The sequence below is a fragment of the Aricia agestis genome, chromosome 5, assembly GCF_905147365.1.
Source record: "Aricia agestis chromosome 5, ilAriAges1.1, whole genome shotgun sequence".
Taxonomy (NCBI): domain Eukaryota; kingdom Metazoa; phylum Arthropoda; class Insecta; order Lepidoptera; family Lycaenidae; genus Aricia; species Aricia agestis.
In genome coordinates, this window is record NC_056410.1 from 16,298,136 (window position 1) to 16,324,713 (window position 26,578).

The window sequence follows — 26,578 nt, forward strand, 5'->3', positions numbered from 1 at the left end:
GGAATCGCAAAAACCGTCTAATTTTAAATGAGACCAGTAGCCTCTCGATTAAGTTTATTTCCGTACCAATTTTAACACAAGATAGTAATGTATTTGTGATTTAGTATTACATTTACAGCGGTACCAGCTGAATGATACTGTTATTGCCGTTTTCAATATCACTTAGCTTCTGCATAAAATTATTTTAGATCACTTGACTCTTAAAATACTTATACTTGTTACGCACTTGGATCTAAGCCCAAGAATATTGAAAGTGAAAATTTAATTAGGTATTTGAAAAGTAACACACAATCTATTTTAAGAAAATTAATAATTATTATTATAGGGTATGGTTTTGGCTTTAAAAATATTTTTCTTATAGACTCCTTATAGATCTTCACAATAAGACGTTAAGTACACATATTTACATGTGATACATTTTATTATACACTTGAATATCCTAAATCCTTCTTTTTTGGAACCGTTTTAAAAGAGGCAAAATGCTGATTTCATACTAAGTTCTTAGGCTGAAAATAAATTAATAGTATGTACTTAATTGAATTTAAAAACCTACGCATATTCAATTCCTCACCTGAAAATCTTATGATTTATTGTTCTGAAAAAAGTCGTAAAACATAAAGTGGAGATTATTTTTATGGGCTTTTTAGTACTCCGAATCACGGTTTACGATATGCCCTATAAAATGGTAACTGTGAATATAATATTTTAATAGGATTAAAGTAGTTTATAGAACAAAGATTTATAGAATAATGATGGTATTGCTATATAAAATTACTATGTATGAGTGATTTATTTAGTGGTAATTGAAACTATAAAATGGGATTTCCTCTAAGCATATTATGTTTTGGTTAACAGGTGTAATATTATTCCATTCATTTTCTTCAGGTTTCCGTTATTAAACCAATGCACTTTTGGGAACGTCTTAGTAAAAACTATCACTAACATCCGCAGGCCTAGCATGATCACCATTAAAACGGTTTCTTTCTACGGAAGAATAGACAAAGTGACAGATTGACAAAGGAAATCCGCCATTTTGTCACTGAAATCTATCAGTATATCCATTCTTTCCCGTTTCTAATGTTGTTGTACTAAACCTGCTATTATTGTTTATATTTTGTGTCTATTATAATGCATTCGATCGAGGAACGAAGTCGTCAGCGCTATATTACGTAACTTAGGGTTTTTTGTCATAATCATTATGTATTATCAAATGTTTTTTATGACGCCATAGATTATAATTTATAATACACTTGATTTCTAGCGTCTTTTTCAAAACTATTGAGCGTGAGATCCGAAATTTAACCCAGTGTTCCGCCAGGGTCCCTAAATCCGACACCATAATATTGTACTTACTGGATTGCTACTGAGACAAGTGTGACGTATAATGCAGTAGGGTGTACTTTCAAAAAGAATCAGCTGGCGTCGATTTTTGGTATCAGCAGGCTTAGCTTGGCCACTATAAATATTTTTATTCTTACGGTAGACAAAGTGATGGATTAACAAAATAAATTTGCAGCTTGTCCGTAAAAACTATCAGCGTTTCTATTGTTTCGCATTTCTACTGTGGTCATGCTAAGCCTGCTGGAGCACTGGGCCCTATTATCCGAGATGGCAGATACTCACTTGATGGTGAGTGCTAGGAGCACTATGATGAGGCCCACTAGAGCCATGGCGATGACCACACCACCGATCATGTAATTCGCATCATTCGGGGCATCTGAAACAAATAAAATTAACAAGTGAATATCATAAGTACAAAATTTAAGACATGAGTGCATGATGTAACTAAATTGACTTTAGCAATACCGGGGTAATAGGAATAAAACATTTTGATCCTTTTTTTTTCTTTAGCGGCCTATTAAGTGTGTGAAACATGCAAATATAAAAATGTATCCAATGATCAAGGATATTTTATGGAAATCTGCTGTCAAAAATTACCATCAGATTCTGGTAGACCTATGATATTTTACAACATTAGAGCAATTACTTCGTTTTTCTCTTATAATTTGTAACTTAAACAAACCTTGTAACTTACCTACTTCATCATCTAACTTTATTTAGCTAAACCTACATAGAATCTAGATTTTTTAATTTCAAATAATTTACCGGGTCCTAAAGCCTTCATTGATTGCCAACAAAAAACGACAGTTTTCAAAGTGTTAGTTACCCACCCCCGACGTGGAAAGAGGAGCGGTTATAAGTTTGACGACTCTGACCTAATGGGTCTGTCTAGTTTCGGTACCGAATTTCCTGAAAACATTTTTTTTAAGTTTCAAGGGAATCAGCTACTTATAATGATATATAAAAACCAAATAATATATAAAATATTTCTTATAAAATATTTTGTACTGTGGTCTTTTTTAATTACACACTAATTCATATTATGGGATTTCACTCTTGACCGGGTTCTACATAACATGTTTTTCCATAAGTAGGTGACGGAATATTCGATCGAATGAATTAACGGATGTTAATCCAACATGGTGAGATAATTGTATAGCCTATTATACACTAGTAAGATCCGGAACGCACTGGTTTTGTACCACTTTGCACCAATTGTACCGTAGAATCAATAGGATGGGAAAAACCTGGTCGATATTTAGTACCGGATAGAAAGAGATAGACTTCTTTTTTACCCGATTACGGCGAAGCTACAAGGAAGGATAATGAATTTGGTAGTCTGTGTATTGTGCCCCGTAACAGTAAAATTTTGGGTCAATTTAATGTAACAAATGAGATGTTAATAGATTAGTTAAGATGGCGCAAATTATATTTATATTTGAATTTTAAAGATAACCAATTTCAAATATTGACTGAATTTAATATAATTATTCTACTCGCGTCCATATGTATGTGAAGATGTGATAATAATTAGGAAAATAAATGCCGATTTCCTTTTATACTTATTGTGTTAATTCTGTATTCTCTGAACTAATAAATTTACGTTCCGAATACATTAAATTCTGGTATTTACCAATTTAATGCTAATAGATACAAATGCATAATTATATCACTTTTGTGTGTTGTCAAGCTGAATTTGGAGCCAAAGTTATGTAAGTTGGTTACGTTATTTTAAAGCAAAAACGTCATAACCAAACCAAACATTTAGACTCATAATTTCATATTTTTTTTACTTCAGCATAATACCATTGATTTTTTAGATTTGTAACAATTAAATCATGAATCGTCATGATGCTATTGCACGAAGCTGTACGTATCGACGTACAACTATAATTTTCTGTGGATCCTTAGACATCATTTCAACAGCGACATCAGAATTCAGAAATCCATGTTACACACTAATATGTCATGTTCATAAATACTAATATGTAATAATGCGGTAGTGTGTCTGTCTCTCTGTCTGTCTATCTGTTACCTCTTCACGCCCAAACCGCTAAACCGATTTTGCTGAAAATTGGTATGGAGATTGGGAGTTCCGAGAAATAGATAAGAAATAGGATACTTTTTTTTCCCGGTAAAATGTACAGTTCCCGAATTTCGGCGCTACGGATTTGCGTGTGTCATCTAGTTAAAATTAATTATGGAATTTGATATAACGCATCGCTAGGATTCTAGATTTCTAGCTTCGGGGTTAGCTACCTTCTGCAAGTTTATTATGTAGTATCAGAGAAGTTGATTCCTAGGCAGATGAGGGACGTACATAGTTTGGTCGCGTTATGTCAGACCCATCCGACAGATCACAGATATCATTGAATTGACATTATTCGACCAATTGACGTAGGTCCGTCAACTGCGTATAGATCAATTTATTCGACGGTACAAGCTCTAAAAAGGTATACTTGCCAGGTATAGAGTATTTGTAGTTACCTGGGAGTATGTAGTTAATGTGTTGGCAGATTACAGAGCAATAACCCGTGGTCGATGCACCGCTAACAATCTGGAGCGTTCAACTTTGATCCTGTTATGTTTTACTGTCGTATGGTTTTCGTATGCGTAATGGTAAGGTATTACATGCTACGTTGTTTTTTGAATTTCCGTATATAAAATCATAGAATAGTTTGTGTCAATTTATTCCCTGTCTTCCATTGTTTTTCTTTGATTATGGTTACAACAATTTTTGATTTTGATGGGACAAATCGCTAACTAAATATTCTCGTTTCAACCTATTGATGGACATAAGGTAAAAAAGACGTATGCTCGGTAGACAACGAAAGATTAAAATCGAAGTAGTTTAGGTCAACTTAAATAAATTTTCAAAAAAAAGTTTTGTTCTTCCGAAAAATATTACAAAAAACTCCAACGTTAACGATAAAATTGTAGCAGCTGATATTAAAACAATTATTTTAATCTAAAACTGCTAACAAAGGAGTTCACTGGCGCCAGTAGGTGGAATTACGCAGACTCGCAAGTTTCCAGTTACCACGTGTAACCCTCTTACCGCAAGCACAGATAAACCGCTGATGATGCTCGATACCTGATACTAATTAAACTAAAGCGCTTTATCTCATTCCATATAAATAGTCATAATATTCTAAAGCGCTTCAAGCGACGAAAACATTGTTCTAACTTCTCGTATTACATAAACCGATGGTACCTGTTCGATGCGGTGTTTGATTTCCAGGATATACTTACATGAGATATAAAGGTACGTGTAGTATACAATACACAGTTTTTAACTTCATTTTATAAGGACACAAAATATTCGTCGGATTTGGATAGTTTATGAAAAATAATAGCAAATTATTTATAGTGTTTTTAAACAAAACATTTAAAAATTATGACTTTATATGTATCAATTTGTTAAGCTAATCATGATGCTATAACATGATCATGTCAAACAGATATGAGTTATGACTTATGAGTTAGGACATATATTTGAACATTTCTGACGAATTTTATTTATCTTGTCATATAAGAATCCGGATTTACGATATTCAAGATGGATGGAATTACGCACACAATCTGTCTTCATTCAAAATATTATCATGGCAGCGCAAATTATTCAACAGATTTTTTGACGCACAAACCGTAAGTGACGTTTTGTATGTTTTATCATTAGAACATATTATTAGGTCTATGATTGTAGGGTTAAACAACGTACCTATCTAAAATATCGTATTGTTCATAAAATCCCTGAATTTTTGAATTGTATATTCAGTCATACAAAATTCGAAATCGACTCTATATACTAATATATCTAATAGACGTGATAACCAGACAAGTTCTAAAATAAAATAGTCTTAACGAATTCCTCATTCATCTTAGTAGATCATAGATGTCAGAAAATATGAATGTAAGCAAATTATACATTATTTAAATTCAAGTTTTCAGCTCATACACGTGACTATACGTGAACAGTCCAAAGTCCAATCTGGTCAGCCATTTTTGTATATTTTTTGATGCAAATATAAAATATAATATTATGTATTATATGACGTCTTCTGTACACTTTTAGAGTTTTCTTTCTCACCTTCAAGCCTATCGATAAAGAGAGATAGATGTAGCATTTTCCAGTTTTTTAAGCCTTTTATTGTAATCTTATTTAAACAAAGGCTAGCTGTTATATCTAGATCTGCCCACCATGTTGGCGCGTGACGTGATTGTATTACGTTTAGGCAACATAGAAAGATCTAGTTTAAAGCACGTATGTTGTGGTGTTACTTAATCGTATTTACATTCTCTGAAACAATTGTATTAACTTTGTTTTGAAGGTAGAAAAAATATCATAATATAAGAGGAATAGCAATTAAAATAAGAGGACTAAACGGTAAGAAAGGAACCAGGGGGGTGAGCCAAAATCTTTTCATTTTCGCTTCGTTATAGAATCGCAGATGAAAATGTATGGAATTGACATAAGCGTTTGTTAATATGACGTTGAGGTTCGACTCGTCTTATGTCAATTCCATACATTTTGATCGGCGATTCTATAACGAAGCGAAAACGAAAAAGTTTCGGCTAAATGGCCAGAGCTAGTAGTTTTGATCGGAAGGTCCTTAGAAGAATAATCCGAATAAATAGATGAGAAAACTTTATTTGCTTTGAAATAAATGCAATAATTTAGAAATGAATCGTTTTTACATCCAGTGAATGAATTTTATTAATTGAAACTAAGTGAAAGTGTCTGCAAAAAGTGTGAACGAATGTGAAAGTGTTTTTGCATTGTGACGTTACTTCGCTATCTGCTATACCACACATTTCATTCAATAATAAATATCAGAAGCTAGTGCCCGGTTTCTAAGGTTGTCTAATTGGAATTTATCTATTCACTTCCATTTACAAAAAACGAGCAAACGGGTCACCTTGTAGAATGCAACTACAGCGTTTACATGCCTATTCCAATAGATCAACTCCACTTCAACCCTAAAAGTCAACCATATGGGTATTTGCCATTTCGTCCCCAACTTTGGTACCTTATCTCCATCATATCTCCATCGTCACCTTAATCAGTTGTTTGTTTTGATTCGGTAATTAAGAGCACAGACTAATTAATTTCGCAGATAATACAACGCTTGATATCGATGAGGTAACCTACTAGCTCTGATATTCTTCCATGGCTCGAATTTGCTCCAAATACTTGGCTATTAACCATCATAACATGTGTAATCTGTACTAGTATGGCTTTGGATGCTCCACATACATCTTTTACCTTTGAAGTTCCTAGTCGGTTACATTATTTTATTAAAAAGTGTAGGTAAAACCTATTTCTTTTGTAAAGTAATTGTAAAATGGCTATTATGCAATAATTAATCAGTAGTAATGCAATAATAACTTCAGATCTACTGATGCAAGTGGATAGATGTAAACCGATTAATGTAAACCGGCCTTTATACTCAGCGACCAGCATAATATATTTTTATTAGTAAGGACTAAAGGGGATATGTGTAAGGAGCCTTAGAGTCACAGCACACATATCAACTCGGAAAGGGATCGTCAATTCGTCACCGTATCGCCTTTCGCCTCGCCGCCTCGCATGCACGTAACCAAAGCATATCAGTGACTCCTGTACGTCAACTCGGCTACGGCTAGGCGACGCCGCGGCCGCGCTTACGGCTCGCCGACCGCTGGCCCAAATCAGTTTGAAGCAAGGGTGGACGACGAGCCGTAAGCTAGTTGACCACGCTTCGCATCCCGTTTCATACAAACAATATTGAACGGCTCGAGGCGATACGGTGTCTGCACCGTAGGATCGGATCCCTTTCCGAGTTGATATGTGTGCTGTGATCCTTACGGTGTGAATGACTGAGTCGCAATGCGGAGTACTCGGCCGTGCATGTCTCTAAATAGACGAAAATAAAACCCACGAGAGAAATGCATCTGAGAACAGGAATAGCATCTAAATTGCTTAAGTTTTTTCGATAAAAGATGGTAAGATAAGTTGAGAGCCATGCCTTAGCCCATGTTATCTACCAATGATGAGAAAAACAAAACAAAAACTGCATCCTTGGATATAATAATATAGTTTTATTTCCTGTATTTTGCATACTATAAAATAAAATGAATTGGTTTGTAAAAAGGGGACCCATAACCAAATTAAAATATGTATGTGTATATAAAATGTGTATGTGTATCTATTTATGTAGCAGTAAGCGAAATATAAAACACTGCTCTAGTTCTATACGAAACAAGTTTTCGGAAAAGTTGTAGTGAAACCTTTCACTGTATACGGACTTTTCCTATGACTCACGGAAAACAATTTTTTTCTTCTATTTTGAATGCAACATGTGAAAACTTTTGTCACGTTTTCCCAGTAAAGTGTAACTTTGAGTTTGTATTGTCCAAATGAGTCACAAACTACGATAAAAACTAAAAAATAATTTTTATTACATCTTCTTAAATTGCGGTTAAAGATATAATTAACAAGTACCTGTTACTAGAAAAGATTTGGGTTTATTTAAAAAAAAACTACGAAATTCAATCCTGTTGATGTCTTATGACTATAAGTCTTAAAAGCCATATAGACGACGACTTATCACTTGACTAATTATAGTCTTACTACATAGAATATCAATATAATATATTATATTATGTATATTGTATATTATTATGTTTCATTTTAACAGCCATTGAGTCTTATAAAACTATTTTTCCAATAGTAGGTTCTATACATTTTACTTCAAACTATCTATAGTATTTAGTTTAAGTATAATATTTTACGATGACTATTATTCTGAAAACTCACTAGAATAACCACGTGAGTTAAGTGTCTGAAAGTAGTCGCTGATTCATAATTACATTATTACTCATATATTTTGTTATGAAACATCTTGTCTATACTTAAAATTGCAGCAATTGAGAGAGATGAGAAATATTACTAACATTTTAAATACGATAGTATGTCCAATGTCTGCCTAAACTTTTTTCCTGTTTAATCCCTGAATCGATTTTATTGAATTCTGCTAAGGAGTTACTTTAAGTGTCTAAACACACTAGGCCGAAATTACGCGGCGTAAACTCTGCATGCTACGTCCGCAATGTCAAACGCATACATCATACGGACGGAGCACGACGGATCACAGAATAGTGTGTAATCTTTAATTTAAAATACATTGCGGGCGTAATCATGCGGTTATTACGCCGCGTAACTTCGGCCTAGTGTGTTTAGCACTAACGGCCGTTCCCAATATTCGATCTATCTCTGGTTTGACATACGACCGATCGCAGCTAACATTGAATTGACATAAAATATATGTCTCTAATAAAATAAAATAATGTGAGCTATTCCTATCTCTAGTAGGGCAAAACCAGAGATAGATCAAATATTGGGAACGGCCGTAAGTGTTTAGAAAGAACAACAGGGTAGTTTTATTTTGAAAAAATGTTCGGTTACATAATAAACGAATTTCGACGTAATGATAAATCAGCTGGCAGGCAAAACTTCTGGTTATTTAAAATTATGACCTCTCAACCCCCATAAGGACACCGGCGACCGCGATAACAATAGAAATCTATTGTGTCTCGTTTTTCCACGATCGAGGGATTTATTGCTAAAAAATAGCATTGTCAATAAAATTGATCAATGTTAAGCCCAAAGTTCACCAACGGCTGGTAAAGTTAACGCTCAAATTATTATTAAGTTCCCACTTTTGTTTTTCATATGAATGAAAGAGAAGACATGATGACATTTTAACAAGCTGTTAACACTGACAGACGTTGGTGAAATTGGAGCTATGTCTAGCGGGTTACATTATTCCAATCCAGCAATCCAATCCAGCGCTGGCTGCTACTAGAATAATATACACGACACAGAGAGAATTGTATTTCAGAGCATTCTGGTGCCCGTAAAGACTATTCCAGTAACAACCAGTGCTGGACTGGATCACAGGATTGAAAATTGGAATAATGGTTTAACCCGCTTTTAAGAGAGTTACTTAGAGAGTTTCTTCTTTATGTATTTCTCTCTTTATCACTATAAGTTTTATGCAATCATCCTACTAATATTATAAAGCCGAAAGTATGTGAGTTTGTGAGTTTGTATGTTTGTTACTTGTTCACTCTTAAACGGCTGAACCGATTACGATAAAATTTTAGAAGGAGGTAGCTGACATCCTAAATTAACACATAGGCTAAATTTTTAACCGACTCTCAAAATGGAGGAGATGTTATGATCGTTTTCATTTGATTTTTTTTTGTTCAACGACTACTCTGCTGTTTTTGAGCCGATTTCGACAAAAATTTACAAGCCGTTAGCTGATATCCTGGATTAACACATGGTCTACATTTTTAACCGACTTCCGGAACGGAGGAGGTGTTATGTTTATTTTTTAAATTGATTAATAGGCTTTCGCCCTGTCGCCTGCTTGTCGCTGCGACAAAAATTTACAAGCCGTTAGCTGATATCCTGGATTAACACATGGTCTACATTTTTAACCGACTTCCGGAACGGAGGAGGTGTTATGTTCATTTTTTAAATTGATTAATAGGCTTTCGCCCTGTCGCCTGCTTGGGGGGGCTGCGCCCTTTTTTCCATACAAACGTTGTCCCCTGTTTCCTCCCTGGATAATGCTAGTAGAGTTATAATTTTTTTCCTGAATATCTACAGCCACTAATACAATGTCCCTATGTTTTCTTTTTTTTCATAATTTAGTTATTAAATAAGATATGAACGTTCAAAAACCCAAAAAAAAATGGCCAGATTTTCCGCTGTGTGCAAACATCCAGAAAACAGATTTGGCTAGATTATACAAAAAAAAACATAGGAACACAGCTCAAGCCTTTCTTTAATCTTTAATGAAAAAAGTATTTAAATCCGTTAAGTTTTAGAGAAGGAATCAGGGGACAACGAATCGTTGATTTTCTGCAGTTGTCTCTATCGCGTTCTGCGGTATAGGCTTGAGGTAAGGGAGACAGCTATAGATATTACACGTACTTTTTTTTCATTTCTCTAGCCCCTGGTGTATCCTCTTAATACACTATTTAGTTTACCTAATAAATCGCGGGTAACACCGCGGGGCACAGTTAGTATAATACTAAATTGCACACATACCGAGGCCAGGGCATTATGTATGCAAACATATAAAAAGCCATATTATGTATAATTATTTATGTATTTGTGAACTGATTGCCTAGTTTCAAAATTATATAATTTTATATGAATTAGAATAAAGTAATTTGCACCTTTGGCATAAAATTTTACCAAGAAGAGCTAAAAACGGCATTCCACGAAACTCTAGCTAGCTATCCCGATATGCAGGCGAGTGGTATTTTATTCTATGTTTTGCATGTAGGGCTGTGTATAAAATTTCAGATTAAAGATTATTCACATAAGGTGTTTCCTTATAAGTTATAACTCAAAAACCTGAGTTTTTAGAATATGACTACGTCTTGCGTGATGAAAATTTCGAATCAAGGAATATAATATGAAAAATAGTTGAAAATACTTAACACATATCATGTAGAATCATGTCACGTAGATACATAGAATATTTCCTGTTCGATGTGTAAACCGTCTTGAAAACTTCATAGAATATTCGGTTTATGACTTTGCAAGCGCCACACCATCACGTAGAATCTTGTCACGTGGATAGACAGAATATTTCCTGTTCGATGTGTAAACCGTCTTGAAAACTTCAAAGAATATTCGGTTTATGACTTTGCAAGCGCCACACCATCACGTAAAATCTTGTCAAGTGAATTGATAGAATATTTCCTGTTCGATGTGTAAAGCGTGTAAAACTTCATAGAATATTCGGTGTATGAAAGACAAGCGCAGCTACACCTGCATCGTGTAGAATCTTGTCACGTGGATAGATAGAATATTTCCTGTTTGATGTGTAAAGCGTCTAAAACTTCATAGAATATTCGGTGTATGATAGACAAGCGCAGCTACACCTGCATCGTGTAGAATTTTGTCACGTGGATAGATAGAATATTTCCTGTTCGATGTGTAAAGCGTCTAAAACTTCACAGAATATTCGGTTTATGACTTTCCAAGCGCCACACCATCACGTAGAATCTTGTCAAGTGGACTGATAGAATATTACTGTTTTGCGTGTTGACAGATCATAGAAAAAGAACATAGAATATAGTCATCACGTCGCATATTATGATAAGTGTTACACGTGTTAAATTTATCACGTCATTTACCGAAACAAATCGAAGGTGATTGTTAAAATTAATTTTGACGCAGATCTTTTTAGTTACGGATTATGATGTATTTGCATTTCCCAGTCATTTGTGTTGATTGTTTCGTAGTTAATTCCTACGCAAGAAGAGATTTAGAAATAAAATTATATAATCGATAATCTTAGTAATAAATATGTAACTGATAACTGTACATACAGGGTGTAAGAAAACAAAGTGATTATACTTTAGGGTGTGTATGAGTCCCCAGTATAATATGTAGAGTTCAATGTTAAAGAAGCAGCGCTGAAACAGTTTTTTTTACTTTTGTATGGAGAAATACATGACACCACGCTGCGCGCTGGAGCACTTGCTCATACAAATCCCAATAAAAATTAATCTAGCGGTTGATTAGATTGCTATCCAATCCAGCGCTAGATCGCTACTGGATTGATGTAAACGGGTACAGGAATGTACTGAAATGGACTGAATACAGCAATCCAACGCTGAATTGGATTACTGGATCGGAATAATTTAAACAGGCCATGATATGCCAATTAATCAATTTCACTAATTGTATTCTATGTCTCAAAATATGTATATTTACATAATATAGTTGATGACTTTTCGAAACCAATAATGTTTTTCACGCCAACAAAAGATTAGTAAATAATGACTAGTTCTTCGAATACTTTCAGCGTGAAGACTGTAATTTGTGGCGCCATTTTAAAGGTGAATGACCTTTCATGACGACCTTTATATTTGGGCTTGACATTTCCGAGAAGGTCACCATATCACCAATGTGCCGATCGCGTGAGAACCTTCGGTCAAGGCCTGGAGAAATTATTCATTTGTTTGTAGGCTAGGAATATCTAATGTTATTGGTTTTGCTGACATTGAAAGTACCAATGAACGTTTCAGAGTATGACTTGTTTATAGAGGTAGGTGTTAATATCCTTAATTTAAGTATGTATTTTTAACAACGTCCGCATGCGAATGGTAACATATTATATTATGCTCTTGGTGCGTGCGTGTTGCCCGCATTATGGGAAAAACATCTTTGAAATGATAGGATGCGGGCAGTTTGCATGTGAACCACATCGTGTGCGGGCTCCATACTCTTAAGGGGATATTTCCAAGCAATGTATATTATAGCATATTATTAAATATTATACAAGAACACATTCCATGTCTGTAAACAATTATTTTTTATAAAATAAGGGTTAAAACGAGCAAACGGGTCACCTGATGGAAAGCAACTTCCGTCGCCCATGGACACACGCAACATCAGAAGAGCTGCAGGTGCGTTGCCGGCCTATTGAGAGGGAATAGGGTAATAGGGGAGGGTAGCGATGGGAATAGAGGAGGGTAGGGAAGGAAATAGGAGAGGGTAGGGAAGGGAATAGGGGAGGGGATTGGGCCTCCAGTAAACTCACTCACTCGGCGAAACACAGCGCAAGCACTGATTCACGCCGGTTTTCTGTGAGAACGTGGTATTTCTCCGGTCGAGCCGGCCCATTCGTGCCGAAGCATGCAAGCAAGCATTCCCGTACAACATCTGGCGGAAAGCGACTCGATGCTGCGTCCGCTTCCTCTGTATACTATAATTTACACAGTTTATATTACTGCTTTTTATAGTTATAACTTATTATATACAAGTTGTCATAATACGTCCTGTCGTCACGTTACATACAAACACTTAGTGTTTATGTGTATACGATACTCCAACGTATTTTGATCTAAATGTAAAAACTGATATAGACCATAGTTTATGGATATATTTCATACATTGTGTATCTACTCAGTCATACAAATAATTACTTAAATATTATCAAAAAATAAATATATATATTAAGTATTTTAATTGATAATAATATATTTTTGACATATAAAGATTTTTGTCGCATGTAGAGTTGTGGATCGTAGGTTTATAAAGTAATTTATTCAGGCTGTCCGCATACTTTTCCGTATTCGATTTCTTAATGTTATATTATATAAATAAGTTACATAAAAAAAGTTATATAAACTTATTTGTCAGCAAAATAATTAGCAACAAATTATGTTTTTACAATTTTTTTATAAGTTGTATAGTTTCCGAGATATCACGAAAAAATAGTGCCGTCCCCCCTTTTTTCAAGATGGCGGCCGGGGGACAAGTGGCGACCCTACAAACTTGAGGTTAAGCTTCTATTAACCCCCACATGTCCCAAAAATAAAATTGCGTCCTCTAAAAAATGCAAAGCTCATGTAACAATTTAATTTTAATTCTATGCCTCGCCTCGTTACTTCGATTATTATCATTATTTATAGCTTAAGTACCCATGTATTGTAGGTACTAAGTACCCGCACACTATCTTCTTCTTATATATAAAAATGGATATTCAAATGTGTTAGTCGCGCTAAAACTCGAAAACGGCTGAACGGATTGGGCTGGTTTTAGTCTTAAAATATTCGTAGAAGTCCAGGGAAGGTTTTAAAGTGACACGAAGTTCACCGGGATAGCTAGTTTTCTACAAATTGTATGTAGCACTTGGTAGTATGCGGTATGCCCTTATTTGGACATTCATCTCGGCGCCAGCACTCGTACGGTTAAGGTCAATAAATACATTAAAATTCAATACATTGCGCATACCAGCGCTTCCACCAAGGGCCGCTGGCGCCAGCGACTGTAATGAGAGCAGAAAATAGCGGTGGGTTTGGATATTTAATATTTAAATTAGCTTACCTTTTTACTTTTCTTTTTGAGGATTAAAAGCGTAACTTCTTTATCTAGTAATTTATAAGCAGAAGATTATAGATAATACATAATGACCTATGTTATATTAGCTTCTAGACTCTACAGAGTATAATATTATGTTTATGCTAGACTCTTTAAATAATAAGTAGGTACTGCATATTTTCGTTTCAGTAACGATGATCATTCTAGATCTAGAGACCTCTGACATCGCCCATACCTAAGTAATAATACACCTAAGTATAATATTTGTATAATATTGTGGGAAATAACAATTTTTACGTCAAAATGTTGAACGATCAATTTAGTAAGCTTTACTTATGACAGTAAAAAATTTCATTATTTATGCTATAAAACACTAGAATCAATCAATTCTGAACTTTAACAACATCATGTCAAGGTTCAAAGTAGATTGCATTGTTGTCATCATAGAGCAAACAGTGCATGACTATTCAGAGACGCAGCAATTGCATTATCACGTTTACAACTGACGATGATTTCGAAACCGATTATTTGAAGGTAACTTAGTACTATGAAATCTATCTGAGTACTTACTACGGACAACTACGATGATATTTTATTATTGCTATGGAGAATACAGTACGTTTTGGTATTCATATTTTCTTCTCGGAATGAATAAAATCAACCATGGTTTTTTGGAAGGGAGTTCTGCTCACTAGAGCAGTCGTTCTCAAAGTGTGCTCGCGGAGCCTTGGGGCTTGCCAAAAATGTCACTGTATAAAAGGGTTCCGCCACTTAAAAGTTTGAGAAAAGCTCTAGTGTAGCGATTTTTTAATTGGCTAACGTCAATAAGTTTACTAATAATAAACCCTATTAAAAATATTAAATGGGGCATAATCATTTCGGTTTTCGACATTTTTCTTTATAAAATATATAGAAAAAATTAAATAATATATACGTTTTAATATAACATAAAGTTTTGTACCTCGATTCCTTGTTTTAACTTTTGTCTCTACTCAACTCACTACTCTCTACGCAAATTTTACATACAGCTACTTTTTATGCCTTTCATATTTCTTATAACGTCGCAGGCTACCGATTTATACATATAGCTAGAGAAAGAGTTTTTGTTCATTACACAACTGAACTAAAGAATATACATATTACATAACTAAAGAATATACATATTGCATGTCTCTAGACTCTATTAATAGAGAGGGCCGGAGGTCTTTGGAGGTATATATAGATCGAAACTCCATAGCTGCTGGTCGTTCTTACCTCTATATTATGAGTTATTATATACATAATACAGAAAAACTTTCAGCTTTTATATTCTGCCTGTCACTGGCTCTTGGGCTAATATACTTTAAGCCCAAAGGCACTTAATTCTACTACATAATATATTATAAATTCACTAGCAATATTGGCTTTGTGTTCATGTATCTTTGCTGAATGTATTTTTAAATTATGTTTGTACAATTTTTTAACCGCAATTAAGTATATTCTATCTATACCACAGAATATAATATATTTGTTGTCTATACTAATATTATAAAGCGGAAAAGTTTGTTTGTTTGTTTATTTGAACGCGCTAATCTCAGCAACTACTGGTCCGATTTGAAAATTTTTTCAGTGTTAGATTTATCGAGGAATGCTATGGACTATATTTTATCACGCTAAGACTAATAGGAGCGAAGAAATAGAGGAAAATGTGGAAAAACGGGGGAAATTATTTGAAAGGGCTGATCTCACGAACTACTGGAGCATTTTTTCTGTTATTATTATTTGGCACAGATAAGAAGTAGACCACGTGAAGGATCATAGGCTATTTTTGTGGAATAATTTGTCTGTGAAATATCTAATTTACGCGGACGAAGCCGCGCGGAACGTCTAGTTCTACATATTCGGAAGTTTAGTAACTGTAATACTGTCTAATTTACGTTTTTCCTAACGGTTGTTTAGAATTATATAACTGTTAAGGTCATACCTTGACCTCCCTATATTAAACTCCCGAGCCCTGTGGTACGCCATGCGCAAGGTCATCTGTTCTTCCGGGTGTCCTTGTATATGTATAACGTTACCTAACATATATTGTTACATCAAGCGTAATACTTCCAAACAAACATAATAGTTGGGGAGGGGAAGAGGGGATTTCGGGAGTAGTTCTAGCGTGTCAGATTAAGCTTGTATAGGCTTCCGACATATTGTGTCTAGTTATCATGGTATAGAAATCAGATTTCTCATGTGGTGGGTTAAATTTTTTTTTACATTGAAATGTCATCGGATCTGTCAGATTAAAAACCAGGATTATACAGGGAGTAACAAAAATATAATAGAGTTAACTATGGAAATAGTAGAAATTCAGGAGTTTCTATTGTGATTTGTTTTCCCTATACTTACAAAAGTTAAAAGAAAAACTGTTTCATCGCTGCTACTTTCACGTTGAACTTCAACACAGCTTACACGTACACACCCTAAACTCTAAATTTTTATCACTTTGTTTAGAAATAGAATAGAATTAGAAATCATATGTTAGCAACATTACTATGTAAAATTATAGTTACACACTGTATATTTTTTATGTAACAATAATGCAGCGGTTTTCGTTCGATCTTGGCATTTTTCTTCTTTTGGCACTTCGGGCAATAAGAACAATCAATAATATTGGCATGCGGTCAATGGTAATTATAACTTTTATTTTATAAAATATATTATTATTTTTTTATTAATAATAATAAAACATTATGTAATTGTTAATTCTATAAATAGCTAATGAAATGCTACTCGAGCCAAGTTTAAGTAAACTGATAACTGATAAGGGAATGTAGTGCAATAATAATATTGCATTACTAATTGATTATGCAATAATAACAATTACAGTATTGTTTTATGTCATGATAACAATAATAACCTGTTATTATTGTGAGGCATTATTTTCCTTGTAAGTAGAATTGAGATAAGGACCTGTTTCGCCACTGATAAGTGCCGGATAGGCTATCTGTCTGAGAAGATATTGATAGGCTATATTCTGGCACTTAAACAGACGTGCCACTACCAGCGCCCTGGGTGAGATTTCTTCGGTGCCCAGGGTGCAGGTAGTGCTGAAAAAATTGCCCCCCTTTTGTTTGCCTTCAGCGCCCCTTTTTATCCACCGCCCGCGCCCTGGGCGGTCGCCTCTCAACTGTTAATGTGTGAAGCCCTTTAACGATTTGAATTTGTATACAGAGTGTAACAAAACTAAGTGATATTACTTTAGGGCAGGGGTTCCCAATCTTTTTCAGCCTGCGGCGCAGTTACACGTCACAATATTTTGTCACGGCGCGGCGCCCTTATCTACCTAGCTATTACAAAAAGATACATAAATAAACACCTTTTATGGTTATAGTTAGTTGAAGTAGATAAATAGTAATAAATAAATATTTAATAATCTGTCAGCTTTACATAATTAGTATTATAATTTTATTTTATAATATTTGTGGTATCGGATAATGATAGAGGATGGACTCACGGCGCCCCTCTTGCCTTTCCACGGCGCATCCCTGCTTTAGGGTAAGTATGTCTTCCTTATAGAGAGTTCACTGTGAAAGTGAAAGAGCAAACTTTTTTTTTCACTTTTGTACGGGGAATCTCGTGACGCTGGGACGCTTGCCCATACAAATCACAAAAAAATTGGTCTTTCAGCGCTGCTACTTTTACAGTGAACTCACACAAGAAACACACCCTAAAGTATTATCACTTAGTTCTGTTACACCTTGTATTTGTATCCTGTTGCGTGTCCACTGCACACGATTTTAGGTCGTATTGAACTAATCTCAGTTGAATAGAGTGTGTCAAGGCAACACGACTGTTGCAACGATTACTAATAATGATTACAATAATTTTACATAGTAATGTTGCTAACAAATTGTGCTGAGGAATTCTATTGATAACTACAATGCAGAATTGTTAATGGATCCGGGATACAAATCAAATTAGTTCAGATAATATGCGGAGAAACTTGCTAAATCTCAGAAATGATAAAGTTTACTTCACACTAAAACTGGCGATTTTTATGCAATTTGGTATTTGGGTCATTTGTGCGGTAGGAAAGCAAATTATAGTTTTTACCCCTGAAAAAATACCATATTTCACGTTTTAAACAAAGTTAAGGCTAACATGTTGTGCATAAAACTTACTCTGAATAATTCGTAATTCAGTAGAGGTTAATTTTAAAATTTTGTTCAATTTTAGACTTATTATTTTAGAAATTTTATAGTTTAAGTTTAGGGAAAATATATACGAGCTAGACTGACTAACGGTTGAGTTCGGGAGCTGTTATGTAGTGGTCTAGGTTTTTGCCCAGCAGTGGGGCAGCATAGGCTCTTAAAAAACCTAACATAATTTCTGATTATTATAGTATTTTATTATATTATCGGCAAGCATTACGCACCCAAATGAATGCAGCTTGTAAATTTATAGATGTCAAGTTCAATGTCTTGAGCATAAGGGCGCGGTCACAGTGCTCTATGAATACATTAATCCATACTATTATTATATGTAAATGCAAAAGTCTTGCAAAAGTGTGAGAATTAGTCATGTGAATATGTGTAATATAATATCCTGAAAATAAATTTAAACGAAGTTTAGCAATATAATACATGTCAGGAATAGATATACTTAATATTATAGTAGATTCCTAAAAATCTATCGAGAAAAGTATGCCTTTGCTCTAGACTTGGCGGGGGCACTGCCATGCCCGCAGACTAAGACATTAATAGATTATAACAGATTTTGTTTGTTAGTATTTTAGGCTTCTTCTGTAACAACAACCATGAGCCATACTCAATATAAGAGAAGAGTCCTCAAAATCCGAAATAACAGACATTCTTACAGGAACTCTATCTACCTACTTTTTAACTAGTTATTTCCTTCGTTATCAAATTAAAGATAATATCATAACAAAACTTTATCATAATATATTTTGTAATTTTCCTGTAGATAGTGTTTCAGGAATCCTGAAAAATTGCTCCCAAAACCTATCAGCGGTATCTAATATTTTATCTCTACGCAAACAATTTTTCATTAATTTGTCTACTGCGCAGTAGACTAATGAATTGTGAAAGAATTTATGAGCTGGTAGGGTAATTGAAACCAGTTCGAAGCAGTATGAGCTGGATATAATTACTAAGCTGTTCTTATGTGGACCGGCTTAGATCCGGCGGGTGGCTTTCCGGATCTACAGCTTTCAGTTCAATAAGCTTGCAAAAAACTTTTATGCTGATGTTAAGCTTTCTTAGGTTCATATATTTTGGCTGTAAATGAAGAGTACAATTGCGGTAGAATCCGAACAAGTAGACCTATTTCGATCAACTTTTTTTATTTGAAAACTGACCTATGAACTTGAACTTGAAGCTAATAAAACTTTCTATAGTCGAAAGTGTTATTAGCAAAAGTTCACAATTCAGCACGCTGACTACTGGAAAATATGGATTCTGTCTACTTGAGAGGTTTTTTTCATGGGTTTTTTCATTTCTTAATTCCTTTCTGTTCTTATTAGATAAATCTTCATTTTAATCAGTAACTGTTGTTTATGACAGATAACGGTAGTTTTCCCACATCTAATTGTCACTTGAACTATAGCAGTATGGTTCTGACTGCTGGTAGAACAATTATTATTATCTTAGCGCTATTATTATTATAATATTTATGAAATAAGGGGGCACAAGCAAACGGGTCACCTGATGGAAAGCAACTTCCGCCGCCCATGGACACTCGCAGTATCAGAAGAGCTGCAAGTGCGTTGCCGGCCTTTTAAGAGGGAATAGGGTAATAGGGGATGGTAGGGAAGGGAAGGGAATAGGGGAGGGTAGGGAAAGGAATAGGGTAGGTGATTGGGCCTCCGGTAAACTCACTCACTCGGCGAAACACAGCGCAAGCGCTGTTTCACGCCGGTTTTCTGTGAGAACGTGGTATTTCTCCGGTCGAGCCGGCCCATTCGTGCCGAAGCATGACTCTCCCACGTATGACGTATGTATTAAAGTTTATAACCATCATTAACATAATATTATTATTAAGAGAAAATGTAATCTTGGTACGCGACAAAATTATGTAAATGAGACAAACAAAGGTTATGGGCGACTGGCCCATAGACGACCCTAATCTATATACATAAAAATGGATTTTCAAATGTGTTAGTCGCACTAAAACTCGAAAACGGCTGAACGGATTAGGCTAAATTTAGTTTTAAAATATTCGTAGAAGTCCAGGGAAGGTTTTAAAGTGACACGAAGTTCACCAGGACAGCTAGTTATTGTAATAAAAAACCTCATCATTATCATAGACTCAATAAGCCTATTCTTTGTTTTGGCTCTTTTGATAGTACTGTGGTCAGTGGTCGTTCGGATCGGACATCTATACTAACAATATAAATGCGAAAGTTCAAAGTGTGTTTGTCTGTCTGTCTGCTATCTCTTTACGAACAAACCGCAAAATCGATTTTACTGAAATTTAAAAAGAAATGAAATGAAATTAGGAAAGGTATAAAATACATCTAAGTATTACTAATCAAATCTATCATCTATCTACTAATAAATAAATCTAGTTAAAAATAAAATAAATGTGTACCTACAGCCGAACGTATAACCTCCTTTTGTAAGTAGGTTAAAATCAGTTCGATAGTTTCTTACTACTCTAATATTTTAGTGTGTACCTATACAGACGATCTAAAGTTTATAACAATGTTATCTTCTAGCAGAAACTAGAGCTGAATATTCAGGTCACCTTAACTATCTAGCATTCACGTTACCTAATAACGGTATCCTGATTCTCATACATTGAATGTCGCTTTAATCGTAGTGTCTCTTATCGCGTGAGCCAGCATATTATTAGAACGAAGTTCTTTATCGCGTGTTCGGCGTAAAGGAGGCTAGACAGAACGATATTTGAAATCGACATTTTTTAATAGGACCTGCATGGTAGGGGCAGAGGGCGTCGATAGTATTCCTGTGCGTCAACTAGTTGGCATTTTTTGAGAATAAACAGCAACGCGTTGTTAGTATTCGTGGGTGTCATTACATGGCGTTTTTTTAATATTTTTTTTTGAGTGTATATTATGTATACAGGTTTTTAGAACATAAGAAATAACTTCGTTCCATTCGGGTGTCCCTTGACACCTCTCAAGTTTTATTATTGTGTTACATGCGCGATAAGAGCGAAGTTACATTCGAGGTATTAAAATCAGCGTCTAATTCTCTTAATTCGAATGTTACCTTGCATGCTCTCCTACGCGAGTGAGATGGACATAAGTAATCGAAGTTACATTCGAGGTTTGAGAATTGGTCCCCTGGTCTAATTTTCTGTAGTGAGGTGTCTTACAGTGATGTATATTATCAGAGGCGAAGGTTTGCACGCGCTCCTTATGTGATTACACGTGACACCATAGAGTAGACATGTGACAGACGCGTCACGGCGTTGTGTGGTTGCGACACTGATGACTGTACAGAATACCTTTCAAAAGCAGTTTAATTGCTGGTGGCTTGCAAAAATATAATAAATATAGAACATCTATTTTATTATTTAAATATGATAGGTATGTAATATGTATGTATATCTAAACAAGGTAAAAGTTTAATATGTTTTGGCATTATGGACCTAGAGAATTAGGGTTTTTAAGGCACCTAAGACATAACCAACTAGAAACTAAAACGACCCTTTTGATATAAAATCATTTAAAGTCAGTTAAAAGAAAATTATTGTACTTAAGAAACTATCTATGTAATAAATATTTTTTATACTAGTATAGTACCGATCATTGCCGATTACATTAATTAAAAAGTTGTTAAACATCTAAATTCTAATTTTTCGGACACAAGGTGGGCTACTGACATGTTAAAATTACATAACAACGATATCGTGTATTAATATAGAGTTCATGTGTGTGAACGAGTTACACTTGTGAGCGTGAAGCGTTTAATGTTTATACTTTATAATATGTACGTGTAAACGTGTGTGAATTAAACGTGTTTGCATGTGTAGGCGTGTGATTAAAAAGGTTATATTACTCCACGAGGCGGTAGGCTGTTGCTACCTTCTATTGTTCATAATGCTACCACCCACCGTGTTAACAATGTATCGAATTCAGAATATTGGAACTGATTAACTTCTAATGACTGTAGCCATGTTCAATGACTTCCACCGGCTCATCGAAGGGCGATAGCGAACAAATACGTATTTGACGAGTTTGCTCTAAGATCACTTACAATTTTCGTGAAAATACTAAAATCCTCGCATTTTACAAAATCAGGGGGCAAACGAGCGAACGGGTTACGGCGGTTACCTTTTGGAAAGCAACTACGGTCGCCCATGGACGCAACATCAGAAGAGTTGCAGGTGCGTTGGCGGGCTTTGAAGAGGGAATATATTCTCTCTTCTTGAAGGTTTGTAGGTCGTGCTGAGCCGGAAATACTGCTGGCGACAGTTCGTTATAACTTCTAGAGTTGTAATCAATTCGCATTTCAAACTTTGACCCCGAATAGCTTTTGCTGCCATGGGATCGATAGGAATTTTTGAAGCTCCCTTTCTGATGGTGAACCTAAGCTCTTCACAAAATTGGGATATGTCAATGTACAATGTGCATCATAAAGAAAATCAATTACCGATATGTAATGTTTCAAAACATCAATGATTCTGCCAATATTTATCGCAAGTCTAAATATATGGCTTTATCAATAGGAATTAACATAGATTTCTACAAGGCTGTTTCATATCGATAAACTATCTTTTGTCGAAAAGATAATACGCAATACCAAAACAAACAAAAAATATTTGTGATATTATGACCACTGATAAGACAAACATCGGAAAGTTTGAAAATATTTATGATCGATCGGTCCACGTCTATGATCTATCTAAAAGAAAACGCAAAACGTGAGAAAGATAAAGAGAGGAAATCAATAGCAAAAAATAATATGTATCTGTATAATATTCAGGTTAGTTTACCTTTAGGATTATAAACAATATAATATTGAATAGTATGGAAATTTCTTTAGATATAAGTAGTCAGTTTAATAAGAGTAAAATTTAGAAGTTGAAAAATTTTCGAAAATGGCGCAACAGACGTGCCAATAAAAAAAATGCTGGACGGTTGAACTATTAACAAAAAATCAAAGACTTCTATTTAAGCCCGGCCGCACATTGTCCGAATTCTGATCAGAAACAGTTGAATTTCGCCTGACCGCCACCCCGCACACTATCCGAAATATCCTTCCGGCGAGTTCGAGCTCACTCGGCTCAGTACAAAATGTAAGAGACAGCGCGGATGTTCAACTGTTTCGTATCAGAAATTTCGGACAATGTGCGGCCGGGCTTAACTGAGGAAAAAATATATTATGGAGTCTTAGATATCAAAATCATCATAGAATAAAAGTTAAGTTATGATCAAACTAGATGATGCCCGCAACTCCGTTGCGCCAAAATTCGTTTATCGCGCGGGAACTGTACATTTTTCCGGGATAAAAAGTATCCTTTGTCCTTTCCCGGGTCTCAAAGTATCTCCATGCCAAATTTCAGCCAAATCGGTTCAGCGGTTTGAGCGTGAAGAGGTAACAGACAGACAGACAGACGGACAGACAGACAGACACACTTTCGCATTTATAATATTAGTATGGTAGTATGGAAGTATGGATATGGACTATGGATATGTTAGTATACTCTACATAAGATATGAAAACTTATTAAAAAATTTCAAAACACATCTTTTTAATTTTATGAAGTGGAAAATTGCTGTTATTTCAGATTGCAAAAAGGACAATTATTTATAGCTTCTCAAATATCGTTTATCTTTACAACAATATAAAAGTAAATCATTGCGACACAGGCGTAGTTTTCCAGCACTCGGACACATCGTGATATTTTATCATCACAATCTGACGAAACCTCAGAACTACAGATGGTGGAAAAAAACTAATCAGACTATTGACATATCTTATCTATTTACAGAATCAATGGTAAAACGGTTAGAAACAGGAATAAGGGTTGTATGGCGCTATGTAGCCGTAGGATCTATCGTGTCAATTGTCGTATCAAACAGCTGTCTTATGTCACGAAATATTTCCCACCTGTTACGATATAGCTGTCATATTATATCTGTCTGACACGACATTTGACACGAAAGACGGCTACCGTTCCTCTGGTGGCAAATGATAAATCAAAAACTCTCATTACTCCTCTATTATCCTACTTCTCATTTGCTATTTCAATAAAATGTGACTAAAAAACTAAATTGAAGACATTATTGGATAAAGTGGGTAACTTATAATTTATTAACTGTCGTTTTTTGCATAAATGGTGGCTTAAAAGCCAAAAAGATAAATCTTTTGAATATAAAAAATGGGTTCTTTGTAGGTATAGTTGGATATCTGAACCTGATGATGCAGTAGGTAGGTTACAAGGTTTGTTCAAATTTTAAAGGAAAAATGAGTAACTGTTCTACGCAGCTTATTTGCATGCAATAAAATAGGTGTCATCGAATCCATATGAAAGTAGCACTCATTGCAGACTAATCGGTTACGAACATGGTTGATCTGGCAACCCGTTTACCGCTTCGTAACCCGCTTACGACTTCCGAGAAGGCTAAAAATGGAAGTCAGGTTGTGGAGTTCCACTTAACGATGGAAATGTTGTTCCCTTTTGGTTTTAACTTTTACGTTAAGTGAAGAAACCTACAGTAAAAACTTTAAGGTACTTTTGGTATGTTTTTTTTTATTGTATGTCATTACATAATTTTATCATGATATTTGTATAATCTTATTATTATATCTTATTATTATATAGTGATTATATATATATATATATATATATATATATATATATATATATATATATATATATATATATATATATATATATATATATATATATAATTGGAGTCTCGGAATCGGCTCCAACGATTTTCATGAAATTTAGTATATAGGGGTTTCGCGAATAAATAGTAAATCGATCTAGCTAGGAATCATTTCTAGAAAATGTCATTTTCATCGGATACCGAGCAAAGCTCGGTCAAACAGCTAGTTATATCTTTAAACGAGCAATTGGAATCTCGGAATCGGCTCCAACGATTTTCATGAAATTTAGTATATAGGGGGTTTCGGGGGCGATAAATCGATCTAGCTAGGAATCATTTCTAGAAAATGTCATTTTCATCGGATACCGAGCAAAGTTCGGTCAAACAGCTAGTATATTGTTATTTGTAGTATTGATAATTGGTAGGTAAACAAGCTTTTGAAAAATATAAATATTATGTAGTCCTAATATTACAATTTTAATATTAAACTATCCTTTATTACCTTATTATTACCTGAGTAGGATTAGACAGTTGTTCCTAAAATAATATTACCTACTTACTACATTCAACTCATTCTAAACCAGTCTTTACTGGACATCAATGACTTACCTGAAACAAAATAAACGATTTATTAGTTAATAATAGACAAAATAATATATTATAATTCATAACTAACATAAAATAGAAATCGACCACATAATATTTTAGAGACATAAACTGTTTACGTTTTTTGTAGCATCTCAATTTAAAAACCCGCAGGGCTAAAATGGTTTCATTTTGCAATTTCTCTCAATCAATTCAGCAAATTAATTGTCAAAACCGCCAAACTGACGAATGTCAAATTAGTACGAATTACTAGACATGAATTGCAAATAGTGTGACCATTTTGCGATTAAAAAAAAATTAATCATATCATGATTCATAATAATATGATTCTCCAAACCGACCATTTTAGCCCCACTGATGAATTTTGCTGCAACGGAGTTGCGGGCGTTATCTAGCTATTACTAAAACTATAGAAATAGTAAAAATGCTAATTTCTTCACATCCTGTAATATAGATGAATAAAATTAATGAGATGTACCATCGAAGAAATTGATTCATAGGCAGTTGACGGACCTATGTAATTTGGTCGAGCTATGTCAATTAAGTGTTATAGCCAGTCTACCAGAATCTCATGGCAAATTTAGATGGGAGATTTTCAAAAAATATCCTTAATATAATCAGCTGCTATAAGGAAAAAAAGTATCAAACGTTTTGCTCCAATTTCCCCAGTATTGGTAGCGTCAATTTCTTTTTTCCATTTTTTGCCATCAGATTCTGGTAGACTTATAATTGTGATCTGTCGGATGGGGTTGACATAACGCGACCAAATTACATAGGTCTGCCATCTGCCTAGAAATCAACTTTTCTGATAGCACAAAAAGCCCGTTTTTCGCAACGTCCAGACGATTTTTCTCAATGATCATAGAAAAACTATTTAAAGACGTCGAGTCACGTTACTATTTGGCGTAGAAACAAATTAGTTTAGCTGATAAATCGCT

At 34.6% G+C, this 26,578-nt stretch overlaps 1 protein-coding gene and 1 long non-coding RNA gene across 4 annotated transcripts in view; one reads left to right on the top strand and one right to left on the bottom strand.

Moving 5' to 3' along the window:
- Positions 1-26,578, bottom strand: part of LOC121727454 — a 242,232-nt gene that overhangs the window by 19,563 nt on the left and 196,091 nt on the right. For all 3 annotated transcript variants that reach the window (XM_042115323.1, XM_042115324.1, XM_042115325.1), the window contains one exon: positions 1,624-1,717. In XM_042115323.1, coding sequence (XP_041971257.1) covers positions 1,624-1,717 — 94 coding nt within the window. The remainder of the gene's footprint in view (positions 1-1,623; positions 1,718-26,578) is intronic.
- Positions 1,695-24,794, top strand: LOC121727455. The gene is made up of 3 exons (XR_006035678.1): positions 1,695-1,739; positions 21,714-21,724; positions 24,749-24,794. It is a non-coding gene; the product is annotated as an uncharacterized LOC121727455 (long non-coding RNA).